Consider the following 26,686-nt stretch of genomic DNA (forward strand, 5'->3'; position numbering starts at 1 on the left):
GGATCCAGAGCCTTGCTGGATCATTCCTTAGCAGCAATGTGGTCTCTGCTGGTGCAGTTGGAGGAGGCCAGGCTGCTGCAGGACTGCCCCACTCCTCTGCTTTGCCTTTCAAGCTGAAGCCAACCTTGGTGTGGCTTTTTGGGAAAATACATTAAATGTCTACTCAGAAAGGAGACCCCAAAGTCTTAACATGCAAGGTGGCTCTGAGCCTGCAGTGCAGTTTCTAAATGTGCTTCCTCACTGTTGGTTCTGGTGTCTTTGAAAAGTTGTGACTTAGCGCTCTCACAGTGACTGCATACAGGTTACTCCTGAATCCACGGAGCTGCTTTTAGGTTTCTCTTGACCCTTGGCTGTAGCTGAGCCAGATGGGGTTTCCATAAAGCTTTGTCAAAGCATGAAGGCAAAGAAGGCGTTCAGACAAACAGAGTTTAGTTCAAAGTGCCAGTGGGGCCAAAGTTATCTCATGCCAAATGATGGAGAGGAGGAGGATGAAGCTGGAAATCAGGGGCAGGATTTTGTTTCCTGCAGAGGAGACAGAAGCAGAGGTGCCATGGCAGGCAGTGGGGGCAGAGAGTGACAGGACAGGCCATTGTCCAGGGGGCTGGAGCACCCTGCAGGGACAGTGGGAGCCAGCTCAGCCCTGCAGCCACGCTGTCCTGACCGTGCCTGCTGCTAAAGCTGTGTGCAGAGCTAAGGGACCTGTAAATATTAACCCACATTCTCCTCCTTCCCCAAGGCAGTCTGGAGTCTTGCTGTTCCCAGTGCCTGAGGTGCCAGGGCTGTGCCAGGGGCTGCCCTTGCCGCTGGGTGTGCAGCAGGGCCCGGAGCTCTGGGGTCATGTGAGGATCACAGGTCGCCTCTGCCCTTTGTACTGCAATACAGGCCCTTCCTCTCTCTAAAGCCATGTAAAATTACACGTTTCTCCTCTAAGATGGTCTTTAGGAATAGGAGGAAGGAGTTTGGGGGAAAAAGCTACAGCTGTAAGAAAAATGTAATTTAACCCCTGTTTGCATCTCATTAGCAACTCAACCAGGAGGCTCAGTGGAGCCTCTCCACTCCTGAACACAGGTTTGCTTTGCTGTGCATATTTTGTTGTAGAGCTCAAGTTATTTTTCATGGGACATTGCTGCCTTAGAACTCTTTTTCCCCTAAATCTAACACTGCCTTTATCTGAAAAACCTTCTGTTCTAATGAAGGTGCTGGATTTCAGCACGTGATATTAAAAAAAAACAGAGTGAAGGCCATTTTTGTTATAGAAATTCCTGAAAAGCAATATTGATTCTCTTGTACCTCACTCCTCAATGTATTTTTCTCTGGTTATTAGCTGTTACAGAAAGAATACTGTAGCATATTAACATATTTCCCTCATTAAGCACATGATGAGCTACAACTCTGCCTGCATTTTTAATTGACTGAGGGAGGCAGAACCTTTCCTCAAAATTTAACTCCTGATGTGATGCTACAATAATGATTTTATTCGATTAGTTCAGTTTTTATACATGTGTCACTTCTCCCCCTTAGGTTGGGGGCATTAAAGACAAAGTGCTGGCGGCACACCGCGCTGGCCTGAAGAGAATCATCCTCCCGCAGAGGAACGAGAAGGACCTGGAGGAGATCGCGGCGCCCGTGCGGCGGGAGCTGAGCTTCGTGCTGGCCTCGTGCCTGGACCAGGTGCTCAACGCCGCCTTCGACGGCGGCTTCGCGGCCAAGGCCAGCCTGGAGCACCTCAACTCCAAGCTCTAGGCAGCAGCCTGGGGGCACCTCTCTCTCCAGGTCCACAGTCCTTGATCTCTTTCAGCTACGTTTAGGTATCAGGTACAACTACGAGCTAAATGGCTTTGAATGGGGGTGTCAGTGCCATCCAAAGGAAGATGCTGCTGCAGTTATGAACCTGGAATTGCACTTGAGGAGCATTTGCTGCTTTTTATCAGCAAAGAATCTTGAATCTCATTTCCTGATGGATTTGAGCATGAGAAAGAATTCCTTAGCCTGTCTGGCACCTAGGTGTGTACATGGCAGCAGCTGGTCACATCCTTAAAGAGGGAATAATGTGCAGCAGGAGGGGTTGTTACAAAAAGCAAACTGATTTAGTGCAGGTTTACTTATTTACAAAATATCTGTAATAATAATGAATAATGATGTGCTAAGGAGCAGCAGTATCTGGGGAAAATAAGGTTTTTTGAAATCTAAAAAAATATGCTTAACGCATCTGAAGAGAAGCACTGTGGCCTAATAAATGAAGTTAGGAAGTTCTTTTAGCACTTGGTTCTAGTTTGTTCTATTTTTCAAATGCAGGAAGCAATGCCAGAACTGAAGTGTAGGAATTGTTGTGTAGGAAGGGAGAGAACACATCAGCTCCATCTGCACAGCTGTCCCTGCAGCAGCAGCAGCAGCAGGGGTTGGAGTGTGCAGGAGGCCTTAATGAAAACCCAGGAATGTTCTGGAGGGGCACAGTGCATGTCCTTCATTCCTACCCACCACAAACCCACGTGGTTCTGGGCTGCCCATGCTTGGAGGTTCACCTATGGAAATTAAATCCATTTGAACAATGCCAAGAAAATTCTGAATCTTTATTCATTGTGAGTAATGTAAGGTTCAAGAAGTCTGTCAGCCTCCCTGTCCTGTGATAGCTTTGTCTCTTGTCTCCCCTTGAGCCTCAGTGAGGACTGTGCTTCAGTCAGTGATTCTTAATTCCAGGGGCAGCCCCACAAGCAAATCCTGGGTGTTGTTACATCCTTCTCTTGCTCACTGGTTCTGAAACAACCCCCAAAGTGCTTATGAAACACAAGCTGTACCAGTCACAACAGCCTATTCTAGAAGCTGCCTAAAAATCAAAAGTAAAGAGTTTGCTTTGCTTTCATTTTTGTAGATAACAAAGCTGATTTACCTGGAATAGAACAGCACTGATTGAAATCAATTCAGTGGGAATTTCAACACCTATTTTACAAAAGATTTTACAACTTTGACAAAAGACCTAATCTAATAAAATGATAAAAATAAAACCTGCTTCTGTGTCAGTATTTTAAGAGCTCCACTCTTAATCACTCACAAGTATGTTCTGAGACTACAGCCAACAGCCCCAGCCTCAGAACATGTTCTGCCTCATGAGAAATGTGCAGGGAAGAAGTGCAAAAACATTTTCCCCTGGGTAAAACCCCAGCCTGGTAACTGTGCTGCTGCTTTGTTTTTGATCAAACCAGGAGGGAAAAATCCTTTACCAAACAGATGGAGAAGCAATCCTGCACTGCTCTGCACTGTGAGAGCAATGACATGCTTGGAATTCCAGCACAGTCTGTTTACACATGGACAAAACAAATCTGCATTTTTTTAGAAGAGAATAAGGACAACAAAAAAAAAAGTTTCCAGCATGGTCAACAGGGAGCTGCTCCCCAGAAAGTTAAAGGATGACTTTCTGTCTGACACATCACCCCAGTTCCCAAGGCTCATCCCCACGGACTCCACCTGAAGGTGAGGGGTGTAATGGCACCCTGAGGACAATGCCAGGCACTCAGTGCCAGCTCTTGCTGTCCCTGCTGCCGGAGCTGGGCAGGTTCTGTGGCTGGGCTGAGATTCCTGTGAGCCAACATAGGCACGAGCCATTACAGAGCCACTGCAGCCACACTTTGGTGCCTTTTGTGTTGTCTCCAGTGAGCACAGTAATGCCGTGCAGCAGGGAGCCAATACCCTGGGGAGTGTCTGCTTAGGAACAGTTCCATGGAGCAGAGATTCAACCTGTGTCCCTCAGAAACATACCCCAAAACAGCTGAAGCTTATCAAAGCCCTCTCCTCTGTCCACACTGTAAACTGCTACAGACAGTAACTATCCCACTGGAACGCTTCCTGCTTTAATCACAGCAGCTTGGAAAAGATTCTGGGTAAAACAACAGCACAGGCAGCAATACAAAACCATTCACCTGCTTTAATTTTAAACCACTACTGCAAACAAGAACTAGCAGGAACTGTCACAACAGAATCAAAATATTTACATCCACATTTGTCAAACATTTTAAGGCCTTTTTTTTCCAAAAGGGCAATGAAAAACCATGGAGGTAGTGCTAGCAGACAAATGCAAGATTTACTGGTTTTCATCTTTTAGAGACAACTTTGAATACTCCTCCCAATACAGCAAAGTAAAACAGCACTTTCTAAAATAAACAGCTAATGTTAAGACAATGCCAGGCTTTAATACACCATTTATTTTAGATAACGTAGTAAACTGTACAGACTTGTAGTATGGTTTCTTTTTTTCATATATAACAGTGTAGTTGACTTACCAGATCCTCACTCTTTAGGCTTTTAATACTGTTGAGGATCTGGGCCCAAGGGTGATTTCATAATTCCATCTGATGATGGATATTAAAGGTTTTACACAATTATTTAACACCAAATGGAGCAATACTAATTTACATTACAGTAAGTCAGCATACAGTAGTTATGCTATAGCTCTTGTCCTGTGTGAAACATGAACAAACCTGTCTGAGCACAGCTTCTGAAGCCATTCCTGAAGGGCCCTGCCAGGGCACAGCCCTGACCTTCAGCCCCCGGGGGCTCAGTGAAAGCCCAGCAGCTCAGCACAGGGCTCAGGGCTGACACAGCCCCAGCTCAGCACTGACCAGCCCTGCACAGCCCTCTCAGGCCCACACTCACTCCCCACCACGGTCCCTCAGCACAGCCAGGCAGGCACCAGGCAGGCAAGGGAGATACATGGGGGCTCCTCTAAAGAGTATTTAGCCAACGTTCTGCTAAAGACACACTGGAGGTAAATACAGACAAGCTTAATTAGGTGAAAATAATGACTGAATTTAGAAAACTGCAAACAGTTGGCTGTATATTCAAAAAGGAAAAAAAATGCTAGATTGCAGGAGTTTTGGAAGCATTTATCTACTGTCACAAGGTACCAGTACATCTTTTAAATTACATCTGTGCACAGTTCAAACAGTCTTAAGTATCAAATTTTCAGAGTGAAACCTTACTACATGAAGCCAACTATTTCTGTAGTATTTTATTAATCCAACCCAATGGATTTTATGTTCCTTACCTGTAGAACTACTTACCTCATCATGCATCAAAAACAGTAAGAACAAGAGTTGTCCTAACAGATCAACTTCTGATAAGAAAGTTAAGCCAGTGCACAGTCAATAAACTGTATTTTAATGTGTTCCAAAAGTAGCCAACAGCCAGACCAGCTCCCCGCCACCTCTCGCTCTGACAAAGGTTCCTTCCTGCTGAGGTGGAACAGCTTTCCCTGCTCCTGTCTGGGTCTGCTCTGCAACACAAATCCCATTTACATTCGTGGTTCAGGTTTGCACATACAGGCAGTCTGCATAAAGCCCAGTATCCTTCCAAAGCCTCTAGGGCTGGTCAGTCACACCTGGAAGAGATTTATCTGCATTGTCATGTGGATCATGTCACCAAAATGAGATACAAAAGTCAGTTCCAGACAGTTGCTTTAGTAACAACCAAAAGACATGAAGACAAGAAACTGAGCAAGAGCATCAATGTGTCAAACTTTGAGCTAAAGCAAAAAGCAGAAGTTGGCTGTGTTTTTTTTTTCATTTGCCAGGTAATCTTTTAATGACAAATATAAAAAGACTGAAAACATCTCACTCTGACTGCCTTTTTTTTTAGACAAATGGTCTGCTTTTATCATTACAACAGTGTGTAATACAGCACTTCCTTTGTACTGCAAACCAGCAAATACAAGGATGCAATCAATTTTCTAAGCATCTCTAAATTTGAAATGTGAATTGCTCTTTTTTTTCAAATTCGGAAAGTTCTTAATAATTGTTTCATTTTTGTTAGAAGATAACTCAAAGTACAACAACATCTAGACCTGTTTTTAAAGGAGCTGTCTTTCCTGACACATCTTTGAACATAAGCACTCCTTTCGAGTTCAGTACATTCACAAATAGCTCAATTAAGAACAGTATCACCAATGAATTGACTACTGGAAAGAGACAAAATTTACCAAACATACAGAAATATAAGTTTTACCATAGCAATTATGCATATCAAAAGATGACACCTGTAATTAATCTTAAAAAGATACAAAAAAGAGAAAAACCTGAATTACAGAAAAGAAAGTCATATTTATTTAATGAAAAACTAGAAGTTAATAAAAATTAGCAAATACACAAAAAATATACACAAACAGCAGCAATACTATGTAGTGACTTACAAAGGGGGGGTGGGGAGGAGGAGGGGAAGCAGCGGCCAGGACCAGACCGCTCAACATGGCTTGTCAGTCAAAGGGGAGGAAAAAAACACAAACAAAAACACGAAACAGTATCCTTTTCAACAGTACAATCAATCTACAAACAAGTTTTAGAATTATTTTACAACATTTCCTGTAGAATCAATTCTTAATACAAAAGATGCCCATTTTGGGTGTATATATATTTTCAGTGGTTTACTGTTGACTTATTTTAAATATATTAGTTACTACATGCAACTGCTTCCTGTAATTTAACAGCCTTTCCTTTTATTTACCTTCATTTATGTCTACCCTCCATCTACCAAATAATTTGTCTGACAGTCAAAGATGGTTACCCTATTTCTGCTAAATTAAATGCAACGGTTTTAAACACTGGCCTGAAGAGGTTTGATTGCCATTTCAACACATGGATATAGTTACGTTGATGCCTAAATTGCCATTTTCTGCAAAGAGCTGTGCAATGCTGGTGTCAAAGACTAGACAGTCACTATTCATAATGGCTGTTGCAATGCCCTCATGAATGGATCGAGGAGTTGCTTCCCAAGTCAATCGCCGCCTATGCCCGTTTAGCTCGAGTCGATAAGCAAAGTTTTCCGCTTGCTTGCGCGTTCCTATCAGCTGTACAATTGCAAAGAACTGCTGGTGACCATCATACTTTTCCTGTTTCTCCAACACTAGCATGAAATGAAAGCCAAAACAAGACTGCATCATAACCCAGTCAACAGCACCAGGAAGATTAATGTCCGTGGCCAGGAACACTATATCTTCTCCCTGCAGCGTCGTAATTGACTTGTGCTGATGCATCAGGTGCGGCATTACAGCATCCAGAGAGCCTTGCCATTTACACGAAGCACCGGGACAGGGACAGGAGTAAGGCCTAAACTCACACAGCTCCTCGTGGTCTGCTTTTTCCGTGTGCGGCAAAGTTATCTCGCAGCCGGAAGAGGCGTATTTACACGGGAATAGTACGGAATTGGCAACTTTCTCCATGGCCAGGTTCCGGATGGAGCCCAGCGGGCCGCGGCAGGTGGGGCAGCACGTGAGCTTGGGCCGACAGTTGCTACAGACCAGGTGGCCGCTCTGACACTGCAGGATGGGTGGCAGCACATAGTCAAAGCACACGGGACACTCAAAGAGACTGGCCAAGTCATTGTTGGAGGCGGTGGTGCCCGTCAGCGCGGGCACCCTCTGCGATGGCGTGCACTTGGAGGTACCTGTGGGCAGGGCTGTAGCGGTCTGACGGCTCATTTCTGCAACAGAGCACACAGCACAGTTCAGATCTCACCGCGCTTCACTGCCCTGCACACAGCACTTCCTCACTCACAAAGCTTCCAGAGACAGTAAGATACCAATGAAAGCAAGCCCCTCCCAGGTACTGCAAACTGCACACTGTATGTGCAGGTCAGCTGTGCACATACGGCACAGACACTCGCGTGACATCTAAACAACAAGTGAAGAAGTTCTGCTCACTGTTCCAAAGTGGCATTTACCTACTGGAAGCTGCAAGGGAGGGGAGTAAAAACATGCTAAAAATAAGATGCTTGTTATTGTTGGTTTGTTTTTTTAATATTGCATTCATGAAATGCTTCACCCAGATCACTTGTACGTATCAACTCTTTGTATGGAACAATTCTAAGCTGTTGTGTATGAGAAATGAGGCATTTTTAATGGAAAAATCCTATCTTCTGCATGTGACCTTCTCAGCAACCATGCTTACAGTGTAATTCATTTTTTTTTAAAAGTTGAAAAACACAGCTCAGACAATTACTACCCTACTTTTTTCCCAGGATAGGACAGTGACTCTTCATTTTCATTACTTTGCCACTGAGGCCCACAGCTTGTAAAGCACAGTCACTGCTTCATCTTCCTTTACTAAACCATTTGGGAGGATACCAGGAAAAAAAAAAAAAAAAAAAAAAAAAAAAAAAAAAAGAAAGCAATTACTTTATCTAATTTCCCAAATAAGACTAAAAACTCAAACTTGTTAAATTTGAGAATTCATTGTACCATGTAAATACTCAGACATTTTCAGTCCCTCCTAATGAAGTCCTATGTTCAGTGGAGCTCCTACTGAACTTCTGCCCTCTCCAATGTCCCCAGACAAAGGTGACAGCTGTCTGACCAAACAGCTTGCTCAAGCATTCCACAGATGTGGAACAAGTACCAACCACATTTCTTAACATGTTACGTTTTCCTGCACTCCAAACTCTCCTCCTTCTTGTGGAAAAGAAATTACTAGCACTACCTGAAAAAATAAACACAGTTTTGAAAAAATAAACCATACCTTTGTAGGTAAAGGGCAGTTAAATAAAATGCTATCCAAAATTGGCTTCTGTTACACAGAACAATTCTCAGCCACCCTAAGTGCCTCTCTGCGAGTACAACCAGCTCTGGATCTGTCACGTACGTATAAAGCTCTCAAAATAAACCTCATCTTTAATCTCCTTGCTATTTGACATGGGAATATTAGGCAATAGGCAAGCTTCCCATATTTAGCATCATTTCACCCACAAACTTACTCATACTTGGACCAGACAGCTCAGAGCAGCATACTGTGCATGCTTTTGCAAGACATGCACTGTTCAGGGCACAGAGCAGAGGAACTAAGAGATTCCTCCTTGCAAAATGACTTAGTCCTTGACCTTTAAAAAGTAATGAGAGACAGACAAGTCCAAATTCCTCTACGGAAGCACCTCTCCCCAGAGCTAGAAAAGTATGAGTGTCTAAGATACAATTCTCAGACACTGATTTTATGAGTCTCACAAGTCCCGCTGACAGCATCTTCCTAACCCACCAAACCACTTCTCCATCTCAGTCTTGGTGGTCTAGAAATACTTAGGAAAAACACCCATGCAGCAGTTTTCAGTGCTGGGCCATAGCTGATCCTGTAGAGATATTACAAGAATGTTTGTGTCTTTTGGCTGTATCTTCCCATTCCAGCTTAGATGAGAAGTTCAGGATGTCTGTGACAAATCCAGCATGTGTCCTGGGGCAGTGATGCTGCAGCAGCCAGGGGACTGGAGCAGCAAGGCCCTGCCAGCTGCCCTGCTCTGTGTCCCAGCAGCTGCAGGTGGGGGCACCCAGCAGTTCTGTGCTCCAGAACAAACCACGGGACACGGGACAAGCAGTGCTGATCACACTGATCGCTCGGGAAGAGCTCACAAATAACAAGCATATTCAGATGTAAAATTCTGGGAGAAGCTCCCCTCCAAATACTGCAAACACACACATTTCAGAAAAGCTGTGTGTGCTTCCTCTTGCCTGACCCTGCACATCCTGATGCAGGGATCCTCCATAACCTGCAGATAACGCTGGTGAAAGCCACTGTGTCAGACCAGTTCCCCGGGCAGCCTGACAAGCTGGGTGAGCTCTGCTGCCTTTAATTACACCTCGCTGAGCCCATGCAACAGTTAAATGAAGCAACCTAAAACTTTGTGAAAGACCTTGTGCACAGATGCACTTCCACCTGAGCTTTCTACGGTACAGAGGCCCTGGAGAACAGAACTGTGTCAGCAGTGCTGCTGTGTGAGCAGCCTTCACACACACCTTCCACAGCACTCACAGGAGCGGCGCTGGAAGCGAGGAGGAATCTCTGAACCAGACCACTGGGATTAGCATGCAGGAAAGACACTGCATAAGGCTATAAACTGTAATTTACCAAGCCTAAACCTGCCCAAAGCCTACATTTTCATCACTCTTGTTAACACAAAGATGAATAACATATCTTATATGGCTATCTCAAAAGTTACAAGTTAATCACAAGCAGAAGTTTTAAAAGTGGAATACATGTAACCCACCAAACTATGAAAACAATACAATTACAAACCCAGGAAAAACAACTACAGAACTGGAAATAAAGTTTAAATATATTTTTAGTTACAAACCCCTTAGTAGAGGTAAAAACACTTATATGCAATATTTGCTATTTCATTATCTTTATTTGCACACGTTAGGAACAAGCTTCTAAGCAACAGGGACAAACTAAGGAACAATAAGGTGTCATTTTCAAGAGTATTAGGTCCTTTAACTCCAGTTATCCAAAGGGACTACACGTATTCAAAAAGATTTACCCAACAGTAAGACTGAAAAGGGAAAAACGCATCTGAAGATCTCCTAGCTCTAAATCAAAGAAAGCTGCTCCTGGTAACATCTAGATCGCACCGACCTGTTGCTAAAAGCATTCTCGACACTGTTCTGGGAAAGGTGACACGCACAGGCTACCGACACCTCCCGCGGGACACAACTCAACATCTCCTACACGCCCAGCGTTAAATACTGCGCACAAGGTATAATACGGCGCTACCTTTCCCCTTGCAGGTTTTACTCCCCGGCAAGCACGCAGACCAGACGCCCTTCCAGGAGTACGGCCCGCTGGAGGCGGATCTGCCCGTCATGGGGCGCGGAGGAGCTCATGGCGCGTCCGCGCAGCACAGGCGGGCTGGGGCCGCGGGCCGGGCGGTGACGGCGCCCAAAGCCCCCGCGGCAGCCGGGGGGCCCCGCGCGGCGCCCGGATGTCACCGCCCCGGGCGGGGCCCAGCGCCCCCATGTGCGGCCGCGCTCCGGCCCCGCGCCCCAAAATGGTTCCCCGAGCTTCGCCCGGCACTGCCGGCCCGGGACGGCCCCGCCCCGCCCCGCCCCGCCCTGCCCGCCACCGCCTCCGGGGAGGCCGCGGGTCGGCCCCGCCCGCTGAACCGGGAGCCGGCCCCGCCCTTCCCGCGGAACCGGGAGCCGGCCCCGCCCCGCCGTGGCACCGAGATCCGGCCCCGCCCGGCCGGCCCAGCCTCACACGTGCGCACAGAGAAAGCGCGCCGCCTCCCCCGAAATAACTGCTTGAAACAGCTACAGCTTCCATTCAAAACTCTGCTAAGACATGAAAATCACTTCCTACTATTTCAAGGATATTCCTGAGATGAGCATCTTTCACTACGGATCTGTAAAGTCCTATTCAACAGGAATTTTCTCCATTTGTATAAATATTATTCAATTAAGCAAAAGCCTAATCTCAAGGAAAAGAGATGACCAACAGAACTAAAACAATGTGGCATATTTGATTATCAACTTGGACTATTAAAAAAACTAGAGCAGGTACAAGGCTAAAGCAGTAGGAAGCCAAGTCAACACGCTTGTGTGATGCACACACTGCTCAGAAAAGCTTAGACATTATGGAACGCTGATTTAATGATGGTAAGATCACAGAAGTAACAAATTTCAGTGGAGGCAACAGAACAAACACACGGAGATAAACTGTTGTGGTCACATAAAAAGTATGGCTACAAAATCTGAGTAAAGATAATTATCTTTAAAAATGCTTTCCTACTATTTGAAATCCAAGTCCTTTTCCTCAAGACTTTTATCAGCACTGCAAATAATGCCAATTGCTACAAAGAAAACCTGCCCACTCGATACAAGGCTTCCTTCAGTCTCACCCGCAAACCTGCAATATACTGCTTCCCATCGGGTAAGAGTCAAGAAAGATGACAAGCAGAACAGAAAAGCTGAAGTAAAACTGCATAGAAACAGCTTTTGAGGAACCAAGAGCATGTGGCGAGGAGCCAGCCCTCGTGTGGCAGCGCCCCAGAGCACAGCCAGCGGCCCTGGCCGGGCTGCAGCTGCCCCGTGCTTGGCTGCCTGCACTGGGCCTGGGGCAAAGGCTCTGGGACCCGGACACACAACCAAAATCCTGCGGGAATGGGAAGCACAACCAAACCACTGGTTAGAAAGCTCTGCTGAGACATAGGTGCACAGAAAGTAGTTTGGAAAAGCTGAAAAAGATCGTGTGCCTCATGTGCCAGGGAGTTATCAATGATAACCAGGACTAGACTGATACTATTCCACCTTCTCAAGCTGTTAGCTCCAGACATTCTAAAAATCACATCTGTGCTTCACTGGAATGCAGGGCACCTCTGACAAATTCAACTTAGCATCATCCACTTCTCTCACATCAAATAGCACATCTTCTCTCATATCCTCACACATATCACCTATATTAGACATAAGTTTAGCATTTTGGCTAGCTTTTGAAAGTGTAACTGAATATTAGTTTGGGGAAAAAACACACACACCAAAGTTCTGTATAGTCATCTTAATGGCTGGAAGGGAAAAAGTCTCACAGAAGAGTAATAAAAGGACAGAAAAAAATTAATCACAGTTGTCTGTATGTGATGCAACAACATATTTTTTTCTATAACATTTCAAAACTAACTCCATTCAGGAACTCCCATTCAAAGTGCACACTTAATGCATTACAGCCACCAACAAAGTGATAGAAAATCTTTCACCTTTTTCAACAGTACATTCATATTTGAGAATAAGACTTTTTTACACATACTTTTTTACCATACTGCTAGAGAGCACTGGAAATGAGAATAGGATGAAGTTGTGAAAAACACTCACAAGTTACTTTTTTCAAGACATAACACAAGCCAAAGAATGTCAAAACCCAAAAGCTAAATGAAAGGTTGAAAATACTCATTAAACATAAAACATATCAGAGAAAATATTGTCAATATTTTTTAAGAAACTAGTATTTTTATTTTATTTCATTTCAAAGACATTGTAGGGCCCAATGCTTTCCCTTTTGCAGTGTATCAGTTTCTCTTTCCCAGCTCTCAGGAGATGTTGGATCCCAAGGGCCTGGCATGGTCAGGATCAAATGCAGGCTGGACAGACGTGCACCCCTGCTCAGACCCCGCCTCTGGACCTGCTGCCCTACTTCAGAATTTTTAAAAGACAGTTCATGACATAAATTATTAATCAACTATATAATACAATTTAGTCTCTATACATTCTGGTTTTGACTAATGAATTAGGATTCTTTTCAACCCTTGCAGACACTTTTCTTTGGTGCCCTTAACTATGCTATTTGTTATTTCAGACACCTCAGGGCTTCTCTTTTCCTGCATAACAAGCAAAAGCTAGATCAATCCAATGTAACTGACAATTATAAAATGAGACCAAAAGAAACAAAATTGAGTCAAGACTTGATGATTTCCTTTGCCAAAATATCATCTGTCCAGTTCATCTCTTTTTCATACACAATTAGACCATTTCCCTCTAACTTACAGTGACCCGGTCTGCCTGAAACTGCAGGCAGCTTTTTCCTTGCACCTCAAGACATTCCCTACCAACCCCATTTTCCAACCACCAGGAAGGGAAATCCCACCAGATTTACAGAACCATGGAATTGTCTTTGTGGCCAGCACCGCAGTGAGTCCCCAGTCCCTGACACCCCACGTTCCTGGTGTGTCCCACAGTGCTCCCTCACGATCCCCAGTGGAGCCACGGCAGTGCCTGTCCTGCCCCTCCCCGAGCTCAGCACACCCCCGTGGCAGATGCAGACACAAACACAGCCATGGAAACACCAACAGCATTGTGACACCCTCCAAACCAGTGACCTATTTCTAACTCAGTGCAAACACCTGACTTAGGTCAGTGCTGTTTGACTTCTGCCTCACTGCTGTTGCTCACCATTTCTCCTTGGAGATATGCTGGAATATTCAGCATCAGCCCAGGAGAGGTTTCTCCCTAGCTCTTAAACATTTTCTTTCCAACAACTTTATAAGGTAAAATTAGGAAGGAACTGTATGCTGTAGAAGACATAGAATGACCACATCAGAATCACAGTAACTAACTACTATGACTGAAGTGCTCAATTTTAAATGCAACAAAGAACTTCATCAATTCCAACAAGTGAATAACCTTCTCCATTCAAACAGAGCTTCAACATCCACCTTTGCACAGAACACTGGAGCCCACGCTGCTATGGCACCTCAATCTTGTGAGGGAAGGAAAGCTGAGGAACAATGCTCTGTGAAAAAACCTGATAAACCTCCAAATTTCATTCCAAAATTCACTAGCTAGCAAAGCAGCTAATGAAACTATATACAGTTAAACAAAAATACAGGGAAAAACCACTTTCAATACAAATCAAAACCAAACCCCTGCATTAAAAAGATCATGGACCACTTCCACATTGGACTTGACCATATTTTTCCTTTTTAAAAAGAAGCAAATAACTTGTCTTGCTGTGACACTGCCAAATCCCACCCAGCAGAGAGGTATGAAGCTGGTGATAGAGAAACACTGCTCCAGGCTGTGCCCTGCACTGCACCCGGTGGTGCTGTCTGACAAGAGCCCTCTCTTCCCTGCTTCCCCACCTCTGTATCCCCAGTGCAGCCAGTGGCCAGAGCTCTCCTTGCCACAGGACAGCCAGAGCTGCCCCCAGGGACCCCACAGCCCCATAACCATGGGATGGACCCAACCTGGCACCTGTGCCCCAGAGAAACCCAACAGAGCGTGCCTGCCTGCAGCCTGCTGCCTCAAAATAAGGATGGCAGAAACCAGAGAATCTAAGAAACTAAAGAAAACTTCATATGAAAAATACAGATAACTCTATGCAAACTAAGTAACAAGGAAAAGATTTTTATTTTATTTTTAGTAGTATCTAGTTTCTGTTCACTGTGCACAGAACACACTGAATTGAGCTGTGTCAGAATCATCCTTCAGCAGTTCAGCCCAGTAATATCTATAAACACAGGGAGACAGCTACCTTTTTAAAAGTTCTGGACATACAATGGTGCAAGAGAAAGTAAGGCAGGCACACAAAGATCAGCTACAGAGGGAACTAGTAAGAGCAACAGAAAAGAGGAAAGCCAGGTATTTTTCATGCTCTAACACATACTGCCATTCAGAAGTCTCTAAACAGGAAGCACTCAATTGTTCTACAAGGCATCATAGATGGGCTCTGTATACAATTCCACTCTATTAGAATTTTTTTAAAAAGGAAAGAAAAAAAAATAACCAACCCCCTCTATAAACAGTAACAGCAAATCCTACCATGTGTGACAATTTGGGGGCTGTTTCTTCCCTCAGTCTGATTTTGCAAACCCTACACTCCTCAGTGCATGCTGTAATTGCCACGCAATATTGCATCACCATGGCTGTGTCTGTGGCAGGCACAGGGAGGAGGGTGTGGCATGGGAGCTCTCACCTGAATCCAGTAAGGCTCAGCTAAAAGGAGCACCTGGACTCTGATGTGCCTTCACTTACCAAGGCCTTCTGAGATAACCATTCCAACTCAAATTCAAAACCTATTTTATGCTCAATATTTTTCCTGCATAACTCAACAGTAGTAGGGAGAAGACCATCAAAATAACTAGACCTATCAAAGAGACCTACAAATAAAGGCTGCCCTACAGGAGACTGACCCATGACACAGAAAGCCCCTCTGCAGGAAGCCAGGACAGGATGACGTACATTGACTACTTTTATAAAGATGTCTCCATCTTGTTCATTCCTTAGGTTTGTACATACTTCCACTTTAAAGAATTATTTCTTCTTGGGATCCTTCACTTGTTCTGTACTCCTGTATGCAGCCCTGGTGACAGTGGAGCCTGTGTAAAGTATGGCAATCTAAACTCGGGAGGGCAAATGTGTAGGGGAGGGCTTGGAGAATGAAGACACTGCAGAGTACAGACCTTGGTGCCTGTGGATCCTACACAAATATATCCAGCACCACAGAACATGCTCTAGTGGCACTGGAAGCCCAACTTTCAACACCTCAGAAATTACTATTTTTTTCAGAATCTCTGGTACTAAACTACAGAATCCCTAGTCTGAGTGACACTTTTTACAAATCTGTTTTTTTTAAATAATCTTCAAAAGTAAGAACTATTAGAAGAATGTCTGATAAAGATAATGCATTCATTTTATCAGACACACCACAAGGAGAATAAAACACACAACTTTTAAAAGTAAAGGAACAAGTCTGTATTTTTAAAACAGACATTTCCAAATTTTGGAACTAAAATTTTCCTACTATGCATATTAATTCAAAAGGAAAGCTGTGGCAATGTAAGGTGGGCCACAGGTTTTTGTACTTTGTTGATATACCACAGGTAGAAAACAGAAAGGACTGAGCTTAGACTATGTAAGACTTTAGTAAAAGTAGTACAAAACTACAGTGGGACTTTTGCATTTCTGATGGTTCCACACTTTTCAGTACTTCATTTCTTTAACCTCCCATTTTCTGCCTGCCTTGTGTTTCTGGAACCTATTCTTCGAAGCCCATGTGCCTCCATTAGAACCAATTCTGTTTTATTGCAGTGACTTAGCTTTTCCCCACTCATCAATTCTGAATCAACTTTTCTTGTAATATCATTGCATGAAAATTCAATTGCCGCAATAATTAATATTTTTTAAATCATTATTAAAATGTTAATGAAATTCTCACACTCGGCTACTGAGAGCTCTGCAGCCAAGGCTGGTTACACTGCTGCAGAGAGCAACAGCTCTCCAGCTTCTCTCTCATCAAACCCTGGGGTCTGAAACGCAGCCTCAACTCCCGGGTAAGAGCAGTCCCAGGAAATGCCCAACCTGAGCGCACAGAGCTGGGTGGAGCAGGGATGTCACAGCCCACCGTGCTGCATGAAAACACTGAGCATTCCTTGAAACCTTTAAAAAGCCACCCAAACCCACCATTAGTGGTGCAGAGCACAAGTCTGTGGCAAGGCAGACCTGGGGCTAGTTCCTGTTTTGTCACGAGTTTCTGAGTCACCAAAGCAAGTACTTCCCTGCCTTTTACAGGTTTTAAACTACCACAAGTAGCTGTGAGTCTGACCCATTAATGCAAAAAGGAATGAAATTACTTGATAAGGATACCAAGTTAACCCTGTTAGACCCTATTCAAATTTACTTCAGTAATAACTGAATATCATTACACACTAAAAGGCACTGTTAAATTATTTAACATCTCAGTTTTTCTAGTCCACCATCATCAGACTTCAATCACTGTTTACTTTCAAACTCCAGCTCACATATGGATAACTGCTCTCTACTCATTCCAGTATTTTGTACATCAAAGACACAAATTATGGAAACATTGGCAACACCCTTCTCACCACCTCTATTGTATCTAATCTGAAGGCCCTCCTGATTTTATGAAAAGTTAAGTAACCTTTCTTTGGAGGGATCCTTGAATTATCAAAAAAAATTCCCTCAGCGTCTTTTGTGAAGCTCCAAGTACCCAGATTGTGAAGCAAGTTATTTAAATTCAGAAGGAAAAAAAGCTCTTGGGCAAGAGAATTACTTGTTCTTTTATTGCCATTAAATTCTGATCAGGTACATCTCAAATGTCAAGTAAAATGTACACACTATCTCACTTATTTGTATTGCTCGGGAATTGCTTCATGGCATACAAAATTAAAATTCTGTCATAATCACTCTGAAGTCAGGCCTGAGTCTGCACCAGAAGTTAAAACACAAGATATTATAAATGGTTTGGAAATGACAGGAGTAGACATATTTTTCTGCTACTTCATGTTCTCTTTATCTGCACTTTCTAAATTCAAGACTGTCTTTCTCTGCAAAAAACTGTCCTCTCTTCTGTTATGTATTCAAAATCAAAACTTGAGTCTGTTGCAGTGCTGAATCTCTAACATCAACTCTTAGCCAAGAATCACTGTCTAAAGCACAATAGAAAATTATAGGCTGGAAGATCAAGCATTCAGAGAAATGGGAAATAAAAAATTAAAGTTTCATAGACAACCTTACATCTACTTCCCCATATGCACATTACAGAACAGCTTTCAATGAAATCCTCCTTTTCCCTGCACTCAACTCCATAACTAGATAAGCACCTTTACATGCATGGGAGAATTATGACTGTACAAGGAACAACTTTTGTTTAAGCAGAACACATTACTTTTAAACAAAACTGTTTGGCTCAGCAGCTGTTTTTAATATGAGCAAAAGTGCTCTTAAAATTACTGTTTTATAGGTGCTGTTTTGGGAGAATGTCCATCTTAGCTTCTATTATGGAATGCATATTTTTTTACCTGTAAAATTTCCTTTCTAAATAATTTGACCTGACCCAGCACAAAGCCACACTAAAATTTCATAGTACACCATCAACATCTGCCAGCCAAATGATTCCCTAGTCACACCTGTGCAACCAGTCTCCAAATTACAGCCTTAGGGCACTTGTGCAATCACACAGATATCGACCATGGAGAGATGAACCCTATACAAATTAACTCCCAACTGTGCTGATGCCTTCATGCACAAAAAGGGGGAAAATTCCTGTGAATGAAAGCAGTTTTATGACTCTAAAGACTTTTATATAAATACATATGCAGATATATTTCAAAATAAACAGCCATTCAGAAACCAAAATGTTAGTTGAGCAGAGCATTTTTACAACTTTTACAAGAAGACAATTGCAAACGCACCTTGTGAGACAGAATGGAGCAAGACTTAAGGCTCAAATATAGGCAAAAGTGGTCAGCTTTAAACTGAGAAGGCTCAAATATAGGCAAAAGTGGTCAGCTTTAAACTGAGAAGTTTCTCTTTTACACCTTAAACTGGGGTCATACAGGTATCACACAAAAATGCAAATCAAAGCATGTTTACCACATGATTTTCAAAACAACATTAGGTAATTTAAGAAGATTAAAATATAAAAACTGTAGCAGACCCCTGTTGGTAAAAAAAAAAAAGACAGAAGGTAATGAGGTTTCAAAAAAAAAAAAAATCAAGAGTCCATTTTTACAGAAAAGAGTTATAGTCACTACCTTTCAAAGTAGGAACATGCCATATTTTAAAGGTTCTTAAATATTTTAATAGCACTTCTAAGAAAACTGCTCAGTTACAATATTTCTTAAGAGCTTTCACACAGCACTACAAGAAAATGGTTTATCTATAGCATGAGGAATGACCCACCAGATGCAGGCTCCATGACACCAGGCACACACACAGAGGATGCTGGAGTGTAATTCCACCATTTCCACAACAAACAAAAGCAGGCTGCCACCAAACAGAGCGGCTGTGCTGCCTGCTGTTTACCCCCTGGGTTTCTTTCTCTTTAAGGCAATGTGTTGAACAAGAGCAGTCTTGCACAAGCACCTGAGCAGCTCCCCTGGCAGCCCAGGAAGCACCAAAGCATGAGGCAATGGAGGCGCCGCCATCCTTTCCCGGCTCGGAGCCCGCCCTGACAGCGCAGCCGCGGGGACAGAGGGTGGCACCTCCTGCAGCAGGGACACGCCAGGTGCCACGGTGCCAGCTGCCCCGGGAAGGGCACTGGGAACATCACCCTCTCCTCACAGGTTCACTTCTCAGCTGAACTCGGCACTGAAACTGCTCCCTGTCACATTGCCATGGGAGCAGCCACACTGCAAGGCAGCGCTGGCAGCCCAGCAGAACCGCCCCTGGCTGTGCCACAGCCTGTGGGTGCTACACCTGCCATGATTTCTCCTCCTAACAACAACTAACCACACTTTTTAGGAATAACACTGACTTTTGAAAAAAAACATAGGAAAAAAAAAAACTTTTAAACCCCACTTCAAACTAATACCTACATCACACTTCAGCATAAAGCGACTTGTACCAAGATTTACAAAACTGATGCCTTGTATTGCAGTTGTCATCCCCTTATAAAGGGGATGACATATAAGACGTGTAACTTTCCCTCATGAAAGATCTGTAACACAGAGCAAACAACAAAGATAAGCCTTTTAACACATGCACATTTCTAAGCTAGACACCAATTCTAGAAATTTTTATGCAATTTATTTTCAAGCTTTCCTTCTTGCAGTTTAACACCAAATTGCTTTAAAATACCCCTACTCCAGTTAAAATCTTCACACAATCCATACATTAGCAAAATTTTAAGAATAATTTTCCTTCAACATACTTCATCTGAACATGTATTTGAAAGTAACTCTTACAAGCAGTGGCATTCTAATGCTCCTCCTTGACAGCAGAAAAAAAAATCTTGAAAAGTGACTGCTGTCTTTCTTCAAAGACTAAATTACTTTTTGCTCTGTTCAATACTATGCGCAAGAATTTTAGAAAAGAACCTTAGACTATTTAAAGACTTCATTGCCACTGTGCTGCTTTTGCTTTGGGTAGAGTTGATTTTCTTTGCAGTGGCTGGGACAGGGCTGTTTTGGGTTTGTGCTGGAAGCAGTGCTGATAAATGCAGATGGTTTTGCTATTGCTGAGCAGCTCCTGCACACAGTCAAGGCCTTTCCTGCTTCTCACACCAGCCCAGCAGTGGGGAGGCTGAGCACAACCCCTTGGGAGGGGACACAGGCAGGACAGGTGAGCCAGCTGAGCAGAGGGATGTCCCACACCATCTGCATCACAGCCAGCAGGTAAAGCTGGGGCAAGGAGAGGAAGGGGGATGTCTGCAGTGATGGCAGATAGAGCTGGGGGAAGGAGAGGAAGGGGGATGTCTGCAGTGATAGCAGGTAAAGCTGGGGCAAGGAGAGGAAGGGGGGATGTCTGCAGTGATGGCAGGTAAAGCTGGGGCAAGGAGAGGAAGGGGGGATGTCTGCAGTGATGCATTTGTCCCCCCAGGTAACCACCAGCATGATGGAGCCCTGCTCTGCTGGGGATGGCTGAACACCTGCCTTGCTCACGGGAAGTGCTGAAGGAATTCCTTGATTGGCTTTGTTTGTGTGTGCAGCTCTTCCTTCACCTATTACACTGTCTTTATCTCAATCCAAGAGGTGTTTTTGCTTTTACTCTTGCAATTCTCTCCCTGATCCCGCAGGTGGGGAAGTGAAGAGAGAGAGGCAGTGTGGTACTGAGCTGCCAGCTGGGGTTAAACCACCCCAGCCACACAAACCACACTTCAAAGAAGTTCTCTTTCACTTTTAAGGAGTGCATGAGTAATTTTTTAAGCAGCCAAGTTATCACTACACTCTCCTTGTTTTTCTTCACGTCCAGCAAGGTCATCTATTGGTACAAGAAGAGATAAAAATGTATTTCTGGATAAGGCAGCCCAAAAAGGGGAAAAGGTCATCAACTGTCTATAGAGCAATTTACTGCTCTTCTTCTATCAATTGCCCTGGAATATATCCAAGCTAATTTTATAATTAATTTTTCCAAGCGCAAGAGGACAAATACAGATTTTATCATTTAAGTAACATTTTACTTCCTCCCTAAACACACAGACAACCTCACTTTTCATATTCAGCTTCTATAAAGAAAAACAAGTAAAAATCAGAAGTGGACCATTTGGTTAGCTGTAATTATCTAGCACTTGATCTGATTAAAGTATTGTGGAATTAGTAACCAAATCTCTCATTATTCCTATGATAACACCAAGAATCATCATTTTATACAGTCACTCAAACAGGCATATATGTATAACAGTTGTCCTGGCCATCACAGAAACATGGCATGCAGTTTGGATCAGAATTAGAATATCTCTCTCTCTGTAGTGGTACAGAACTTAAAGACAATTAAATGGGGCATTAATGCTGGCTTTTGTGTTCCCTAACTCCACTGTAAAGTTAACAGCTGAATGTACCCTGGCATGTCAAACACCCCAGGTCACTGACTTAGGAAGATTTTTGCTTACATGCAATAAAGTGCTAACAGCAAAATCTCAGGTACGCCTGAAGTTACAGCTCATGATAACAACTCAGCACTTATGCATATCTTCCAATTTCTAGCCCACAATGTGATAATGTACACAGAAAACACACATCAAAATTACATTTTTACCATACCATTGAACATTTAGGAAAGGAAGAGTATGTACACTTTCAAAAAGAGTAACCTGCTTACAACAAATTTTTTCTTACTAATGAAACATTCTTATTAATGAAAGCATTTTATTAAGGCAACAGCTTGTCTCTGTTGTGTATTCTGTCAAAGTAAAAAAAAAAAACCACAAAAAACCCCCAAAACCTCTTACTATTTTTTTAAATCACAACTAGTTTTCCCTTTTTAAAATGCTGATTTCCATTCAAAAACCAAAGCAACAGAAAAGAAAAGAAATCTGCATCTACAATGCTCATGACATTTAAGACTGCAAACTCTGGAGCTGAGATCCTGAGCTTCAGGCACCACGTGATGGCTGAGATGAACTCGAGCCTGCCAACATCCCCACTCCGGCGAAAGCGGTGCTTTCTGCAGCAGGTAGCACCGACTGCTCTGAGCAGGAATCCGGGCGAGCACAGGCAGCAGCTGCAAACACAGCACACTCCGGCCTGCTGCAGACTGCTACATGCACCACAACGGCAGAACTGAGTTCTTCATGTGGCAAGAATTTCAAATATCACTCATTTACCTTGACTATTCTGCTTCAGTTTAGCTCCTGAAAATAAGACAAGTATTAAAGCAAAAAAGACACTAAAAATCCATTTGGCAAAACTCAGTCCAGCTTTTAGAGCTGACAGTTACAAGACTAAAAGCACGACTACAGATGAAAAATAAAGCAAAGTGATTCTAAATTAAAATTAGGAACATTCTATTTCTGATAGCAGCTGCATGCACAGTCCTCCAGAATGTTTCATCTGAAGACCATAGTTCATAAAACTGTCCTATTGGATTTCTCTGAATTTTCTGACCAAAGAGTTGCTTCTCACATGAATATGGGCACATGCTCCCCTTTTCCACATTAGAGGCAGGTGTCTGACATTTGAGCAGCACAATTCACACAAAGTAAAGAGCAGCAACTCTACTCAAACCTAAGTATGAAAAGTACTCTTGTTATTTATAGTATTCACTTTCCTTAGTTCACACCTACTTAGCTGGAGCTGCTGAATTTCTGAGCTAACTCCTCTACTACGGTCTAACTGGACTATGGCATTAAAACCTTATCAACAGAAATGGCACAGTAACAGTTCAGCTACTTCATCTGGACATGCATTTTCGGGTTAAAAATGCCCATCATTTCATCAGGTTCAGAATTCTTAGGTGACAACAGATTTCTAAAACTGTATCACTGATGGATAGGTCTTATTCTTGTACTTTCCTCTATGTTTTTCACTGCTGTGAAGAGGGCAAAGGCTATTTAAGAACATAGTCGAGTAGCATTCGATTTTTACTGCAGGTATACTCCTCAAAGTAATTTTGTGCTACGAATAGTCCAGAGATCCAAGCTTCACCCTGAAAACCTCTGTGTTAGTGTACCTGCACTCCAGTAACTGAAATCTTCTTGCAGACCAGCTTGATTAAATCAGGGTTGAGAAGAGTCCCTTCCATTTTCCCTCCCCCTCTGGAATGCACCATGCTAGTCTCAGTTTAGAAGGGAGATAAACAGACAACTGAAACTATGTCCCGAGCGTGGAATATCCCGTGTCCTTCATGACCTAGTCCAATTAGCCATGCGCTTCCTAACAGACACCCATGTGCCTTAAAACAAATCAAATCATTTTAGCTATTTATTTAGACTGTGAGTAGGCTGCTCATTATAAAGACAAGGCAACATTCACCCAGACGGGCTGAAAAGGAGGGCGCAAGAATACTGGAGAAATATTGTATTAATGTAAGCATAAAAGTGCCACCAGCTCACCACTGGAAAATAAACTTGGTTCTTCTCCTGAAGAAATACGTGAGATGCTTTGCCTTTCCCTACAAACGCTGTTTTCTCCCGTCCTTTTAAAACCGTGGAGAAGGGGGAAGGCACGAAGGTCCCCGGCCTTTTCATCTTTTAAGGGGAAGCCGTAGGATGGGCAAAAAATCTCCCTCCCTCGTTGCCCTCACGGGATTAGCTAAGAGCAAGCAACCCTGTCGGTAATGCCGGCGAGGGGCACCCAGCGGCACAGTTACCCCGGCCGCCAGCCCGTTCCTGCGGCGCCCGGGCCCGCCGGGAGCTCGCAGGGGCCAGGCCGCCTCCCCGGGCCGCGCCGAGCCCGCGGCGCTCCCCGAGCACAAAGCGCGGCGGGGCCGAGGCCGAGCCCACAAAGGGGCAGCCCCGGCCCGGGCGGCGCAGGCCCGGCCCGGCCCGCCGCCTCCGCCTGCACACAATGGCCCGGCGGAAGGGCTCGGGGCCGCCGCTCCCGCAGGCCCCGCCATCGCCCCGCTCCCCCGAGCCGCGGCCGCCACACAGCACCGCCCGCCCGGGCCGCGCTTAGGCCGCGCAGGGGCCTCGTCCCGAGGCGAGGCAGCCCCGCGGCCGCGCCGGGGCCTCCCGCGGGCGGCGGCGGGGCCCGGGCGGGGGCTGAGGGCCGCGCGGGGCCGGCCGCTCCCGCTGCCCCTCGCTCTCCCCACGCCGCTCACCTGTGGGCGCCGGGCAGGGCGGGACCCGCTGAGGCGGCCTTGGCTCCCCCGATGGCGGCTCCGTGCGGGCCGACTGCGCTGCGCCGCTCCGGCCGAGACGCTCCGTGCGCGGCCCGAGCCCACCGCGCGCTCCCCGCCTCCCTCCCTGCCTCGCTCGCTCGCTCCCTGCGCCGCGGGCACGCGCCGGCTGCGCCCGAGCGATCCTGCCGCCGCCGCCTCCGCGCGCGCGCGCTCCACGGGCGCGCTCCCGCCGGCGCCCCCCCTCCCGCGCACGCGCGAGCCGCGCTCTGCCCCGCGCCCGGCCGGGAACAAAGGCCGCGCTGCCCTCCGCGCCCCCGGCACCGCCGCCTGCCCCGGCCCGGCACCGCCGCCCCTCACCTGCGCCGCCCCGGCGCCGCTCGGGCCCCCCTCAGCCCCCACGGGCCCCGGGCGCTGCCGCGGCCTCGCGGTCGTGGCGGCCCCGCCGTGCCCGGGCAGCGAGGGTCGGGCACCGCGGGCTCCGCGCCGCTGGGACCACGCGGGGACTGTCACAAGGGCTCGGGATTGTGTGGTAGAAAATGAAAGGGCCCGCAAAGGGGCCTCTCGCAGAGAGGCCGGGAACGTCCGGCACGGGGGCATTCTGGTGCTTTTAATGCACTGCTAAAAACAAACCCCTCCTTCAGTCTCTGTTCAAAGACTGCATAATTCAGGTTAGGTCCCCATCCAGCAGTGCCCTAAATACAAATGTAACTTTCAACGCGTAAACTGGATGAAATAAATGTAGTTACCATTGTGCTTGCATATGCTTTGTTGGATTAGGACCATGCTCATTTACTGAAGCTATTCAGAGGTTTGCCAGAGGAGAGACACTGTTTGTTTTATTTTCAGTAAAATATTTAAAAATATGTATTTGCTGTCTTATTTCTATTTTCTGAATGACTGAAGCATTTTCTTGGCCAGTTTAATTGATTATCCAGATGGTTCTCACTATCATCCTCATTCCTTTTGATGACCAGTAAAGCACTTTTTTGTATAACATTCCCGTGTTGAATCTGCCAAGTCTGCTCCTATTCACAGAATTTTGTGATTAATTTTAAGGCAGATTCTCAGAAGTACATCACTGAAGCTATGCAGTGCAGTATGTACCAAATGCACTCTTTAAGAATCCTCACAAATATAGATAATATCAATTATTTATTATGAAAGGATGGCCAACTACAAGAGTTTAACTTCTTTGCACATAATTTCTCCCTGCACACCTTGTAGCTATGCAGTGGTTATTAAGCCTTTTGCTTTAAGTATTCATGAGGGGTGATACACATGGCAATGACTGCCAACTCATAGTTGGGCTGACTTATTGAATACTTAAAGAGATATGATTAAGTAAAATATTATTTTTGTCCTGGATAGAAAGGATACAATCCAGGAGCAACATATTTTCAATATCAAAGTTTTTTTCCCCACCTTCAATTTTAGTACAGAGTAGGGCTAATCATTTGATGTATTTTTAAACATATGGAGGTCTATTCACCAGTGGAAGCTTCTAAAAAAGGTACCATCCTATAGAGAGCAAGGGAAAAGCAGCTATTATAGTAGCAATTGGTATTTTTAGAGATGAGAACCACAATGCTTATCAGTTCCGGTAATCTGTGTGGTTTGTACAAAGTATCTCTGTGGTTAACACTCTGATCCTGGAAACACACACTTTTGCTAAAAAAAGACAAGTCCTGTACCAGATCGATGCATTGCTGGTTGGTGACTATGAAACAACAGCATCCAAACAAACACTTGCTTTTCCCTGAGTGAAACTCGTTTCTTGAGCAGTGAAAGTAATTAAACCCCGTTTCTAAGGGGATTTTCTTCTCTTTTCTTGCCCAATTCGTTCCCATGTTGCTGCAGTGCCCCCAGCTTGCCCCCCTGCCCTAACCCGGGTGGCAGCAGGGCCCAGGTGCCTGTGGCTGCGGGTGCTCCAGGGGGACAGCCAAGGCAGCTGCTGTGTCCCAGCACTGCTCCCTCACCCAGCCCTCACTCCAGCCCTTCCAGCACACCAGAGGCAGCAGCAGCACCACCGCTTAGCTCAGCTTTCCCTCCACGCTCAGCAAGGAAGCTACAGGACCTTCAGAGTGTTTGGGACTCATTCCCCCCTGGAACTGGGCCGTCGTTGCCCACAGGGTCAGAGTAGAGAGGGAAGGGTGGAACAGACTCCATGGCGAGGTGGCACAGCCTTCATCACTGTAGGAAACGAGGGCTCAAAGATGCATCATCCACTCCATGCTGCTGCTGCCAGGTAGGATCAGCCATGCCTTTGTTGTTCCTACCAGGTGTTTGTTTAAGCAGCTCATAAAAGTCCTCCCACAGCAGAAATGTTTAAACCTCTTCTGATGTTTGCCTGTCCTTACCATTACTTGCTTCTCCCTGTGATATATAATCTAAATCTCCCATTATAATTTCAGCTCATTCTTGAAACACTTCAGTGAACAC

General features: G+C 44.9%; 2 protein-coding genes across 6 annotated transcripts in view; one reads left to right on the forward strand and one right to left on the reverse strand.

Moving 5' to 3' along the window:
* The window catches only part of LONP2 (lon peptidase 2, peroxisomal), a 40,414-nt gene extending 35,010 nt beyond the window's left edge, over nt 1-5,404 (forward strand). The window contains exon 15 of the mRNA XM_005488844.3: nt 1,522-5,404. Within this exon, the coding sequence (XP_005488901.1) occupies nt 1,522-1,743 (222 nt within the window). The 3' untranslated portion in view covers nt 1,744-5,404. The remainder of the gene's footprint in view (nt 1-1,521) is intronic.
* On the reverse strand, nt 2,297-24,846 carry SIAH1 (siah E3 ubiquitin protein ligase 1). Of its 5 annotated transcripts, none has more exons than XM_074551181.1 (2): nt 24,605-24,846; nt 2,297-7,464 (listed from the first exon to the last, which is right to left on the reverse strand). In XM_074551181.1, exon 2 carries the CDS (start codon nt 7,460-7,462, stop codon nt 6,614-6,616), a length of 849 nt encoding a protein of 282 aa, XP_074407282.1. In that variant the 5' UTR covers nt 7,463-7,464; nt 24,605-24,846; the 3' UTR covers nt 2,297-6,613. The 5 variants fall into 5 exon arrangements, with proteins under 5 accessions (XP_074407282.1, XP_074407281.1, XP_014123827.1 ...); XM_074551180.1 differs by lacking the exon at nt 24,605-24,846 and adding an exon at nt 24,227-24,470; XM_014268352.3 differs by lacking the exon at nt 24,605-24,846 and adding an exon at nt 23,520-23,542.
* Between the last annotated feature and the right edge of the window lie 1,840 nt (nt 24,847-26,686).

The sequence above is a fragment of the Zonotrichia albicollis genome, chromosome 13, assembly GCF_047830755.1.
Source record: "Zonotrichia albicollis isolate bZonAlb1 chromosome 13, bZonAlb1.hap1, whole genome shotgun sequence".
Taxonomy (NCBI): Eukaryota; Metazoa; Chordata; class Aves; order Passeriformes; family Passerellidae; genus Zonotrichia; species Zonotrichia albicollis.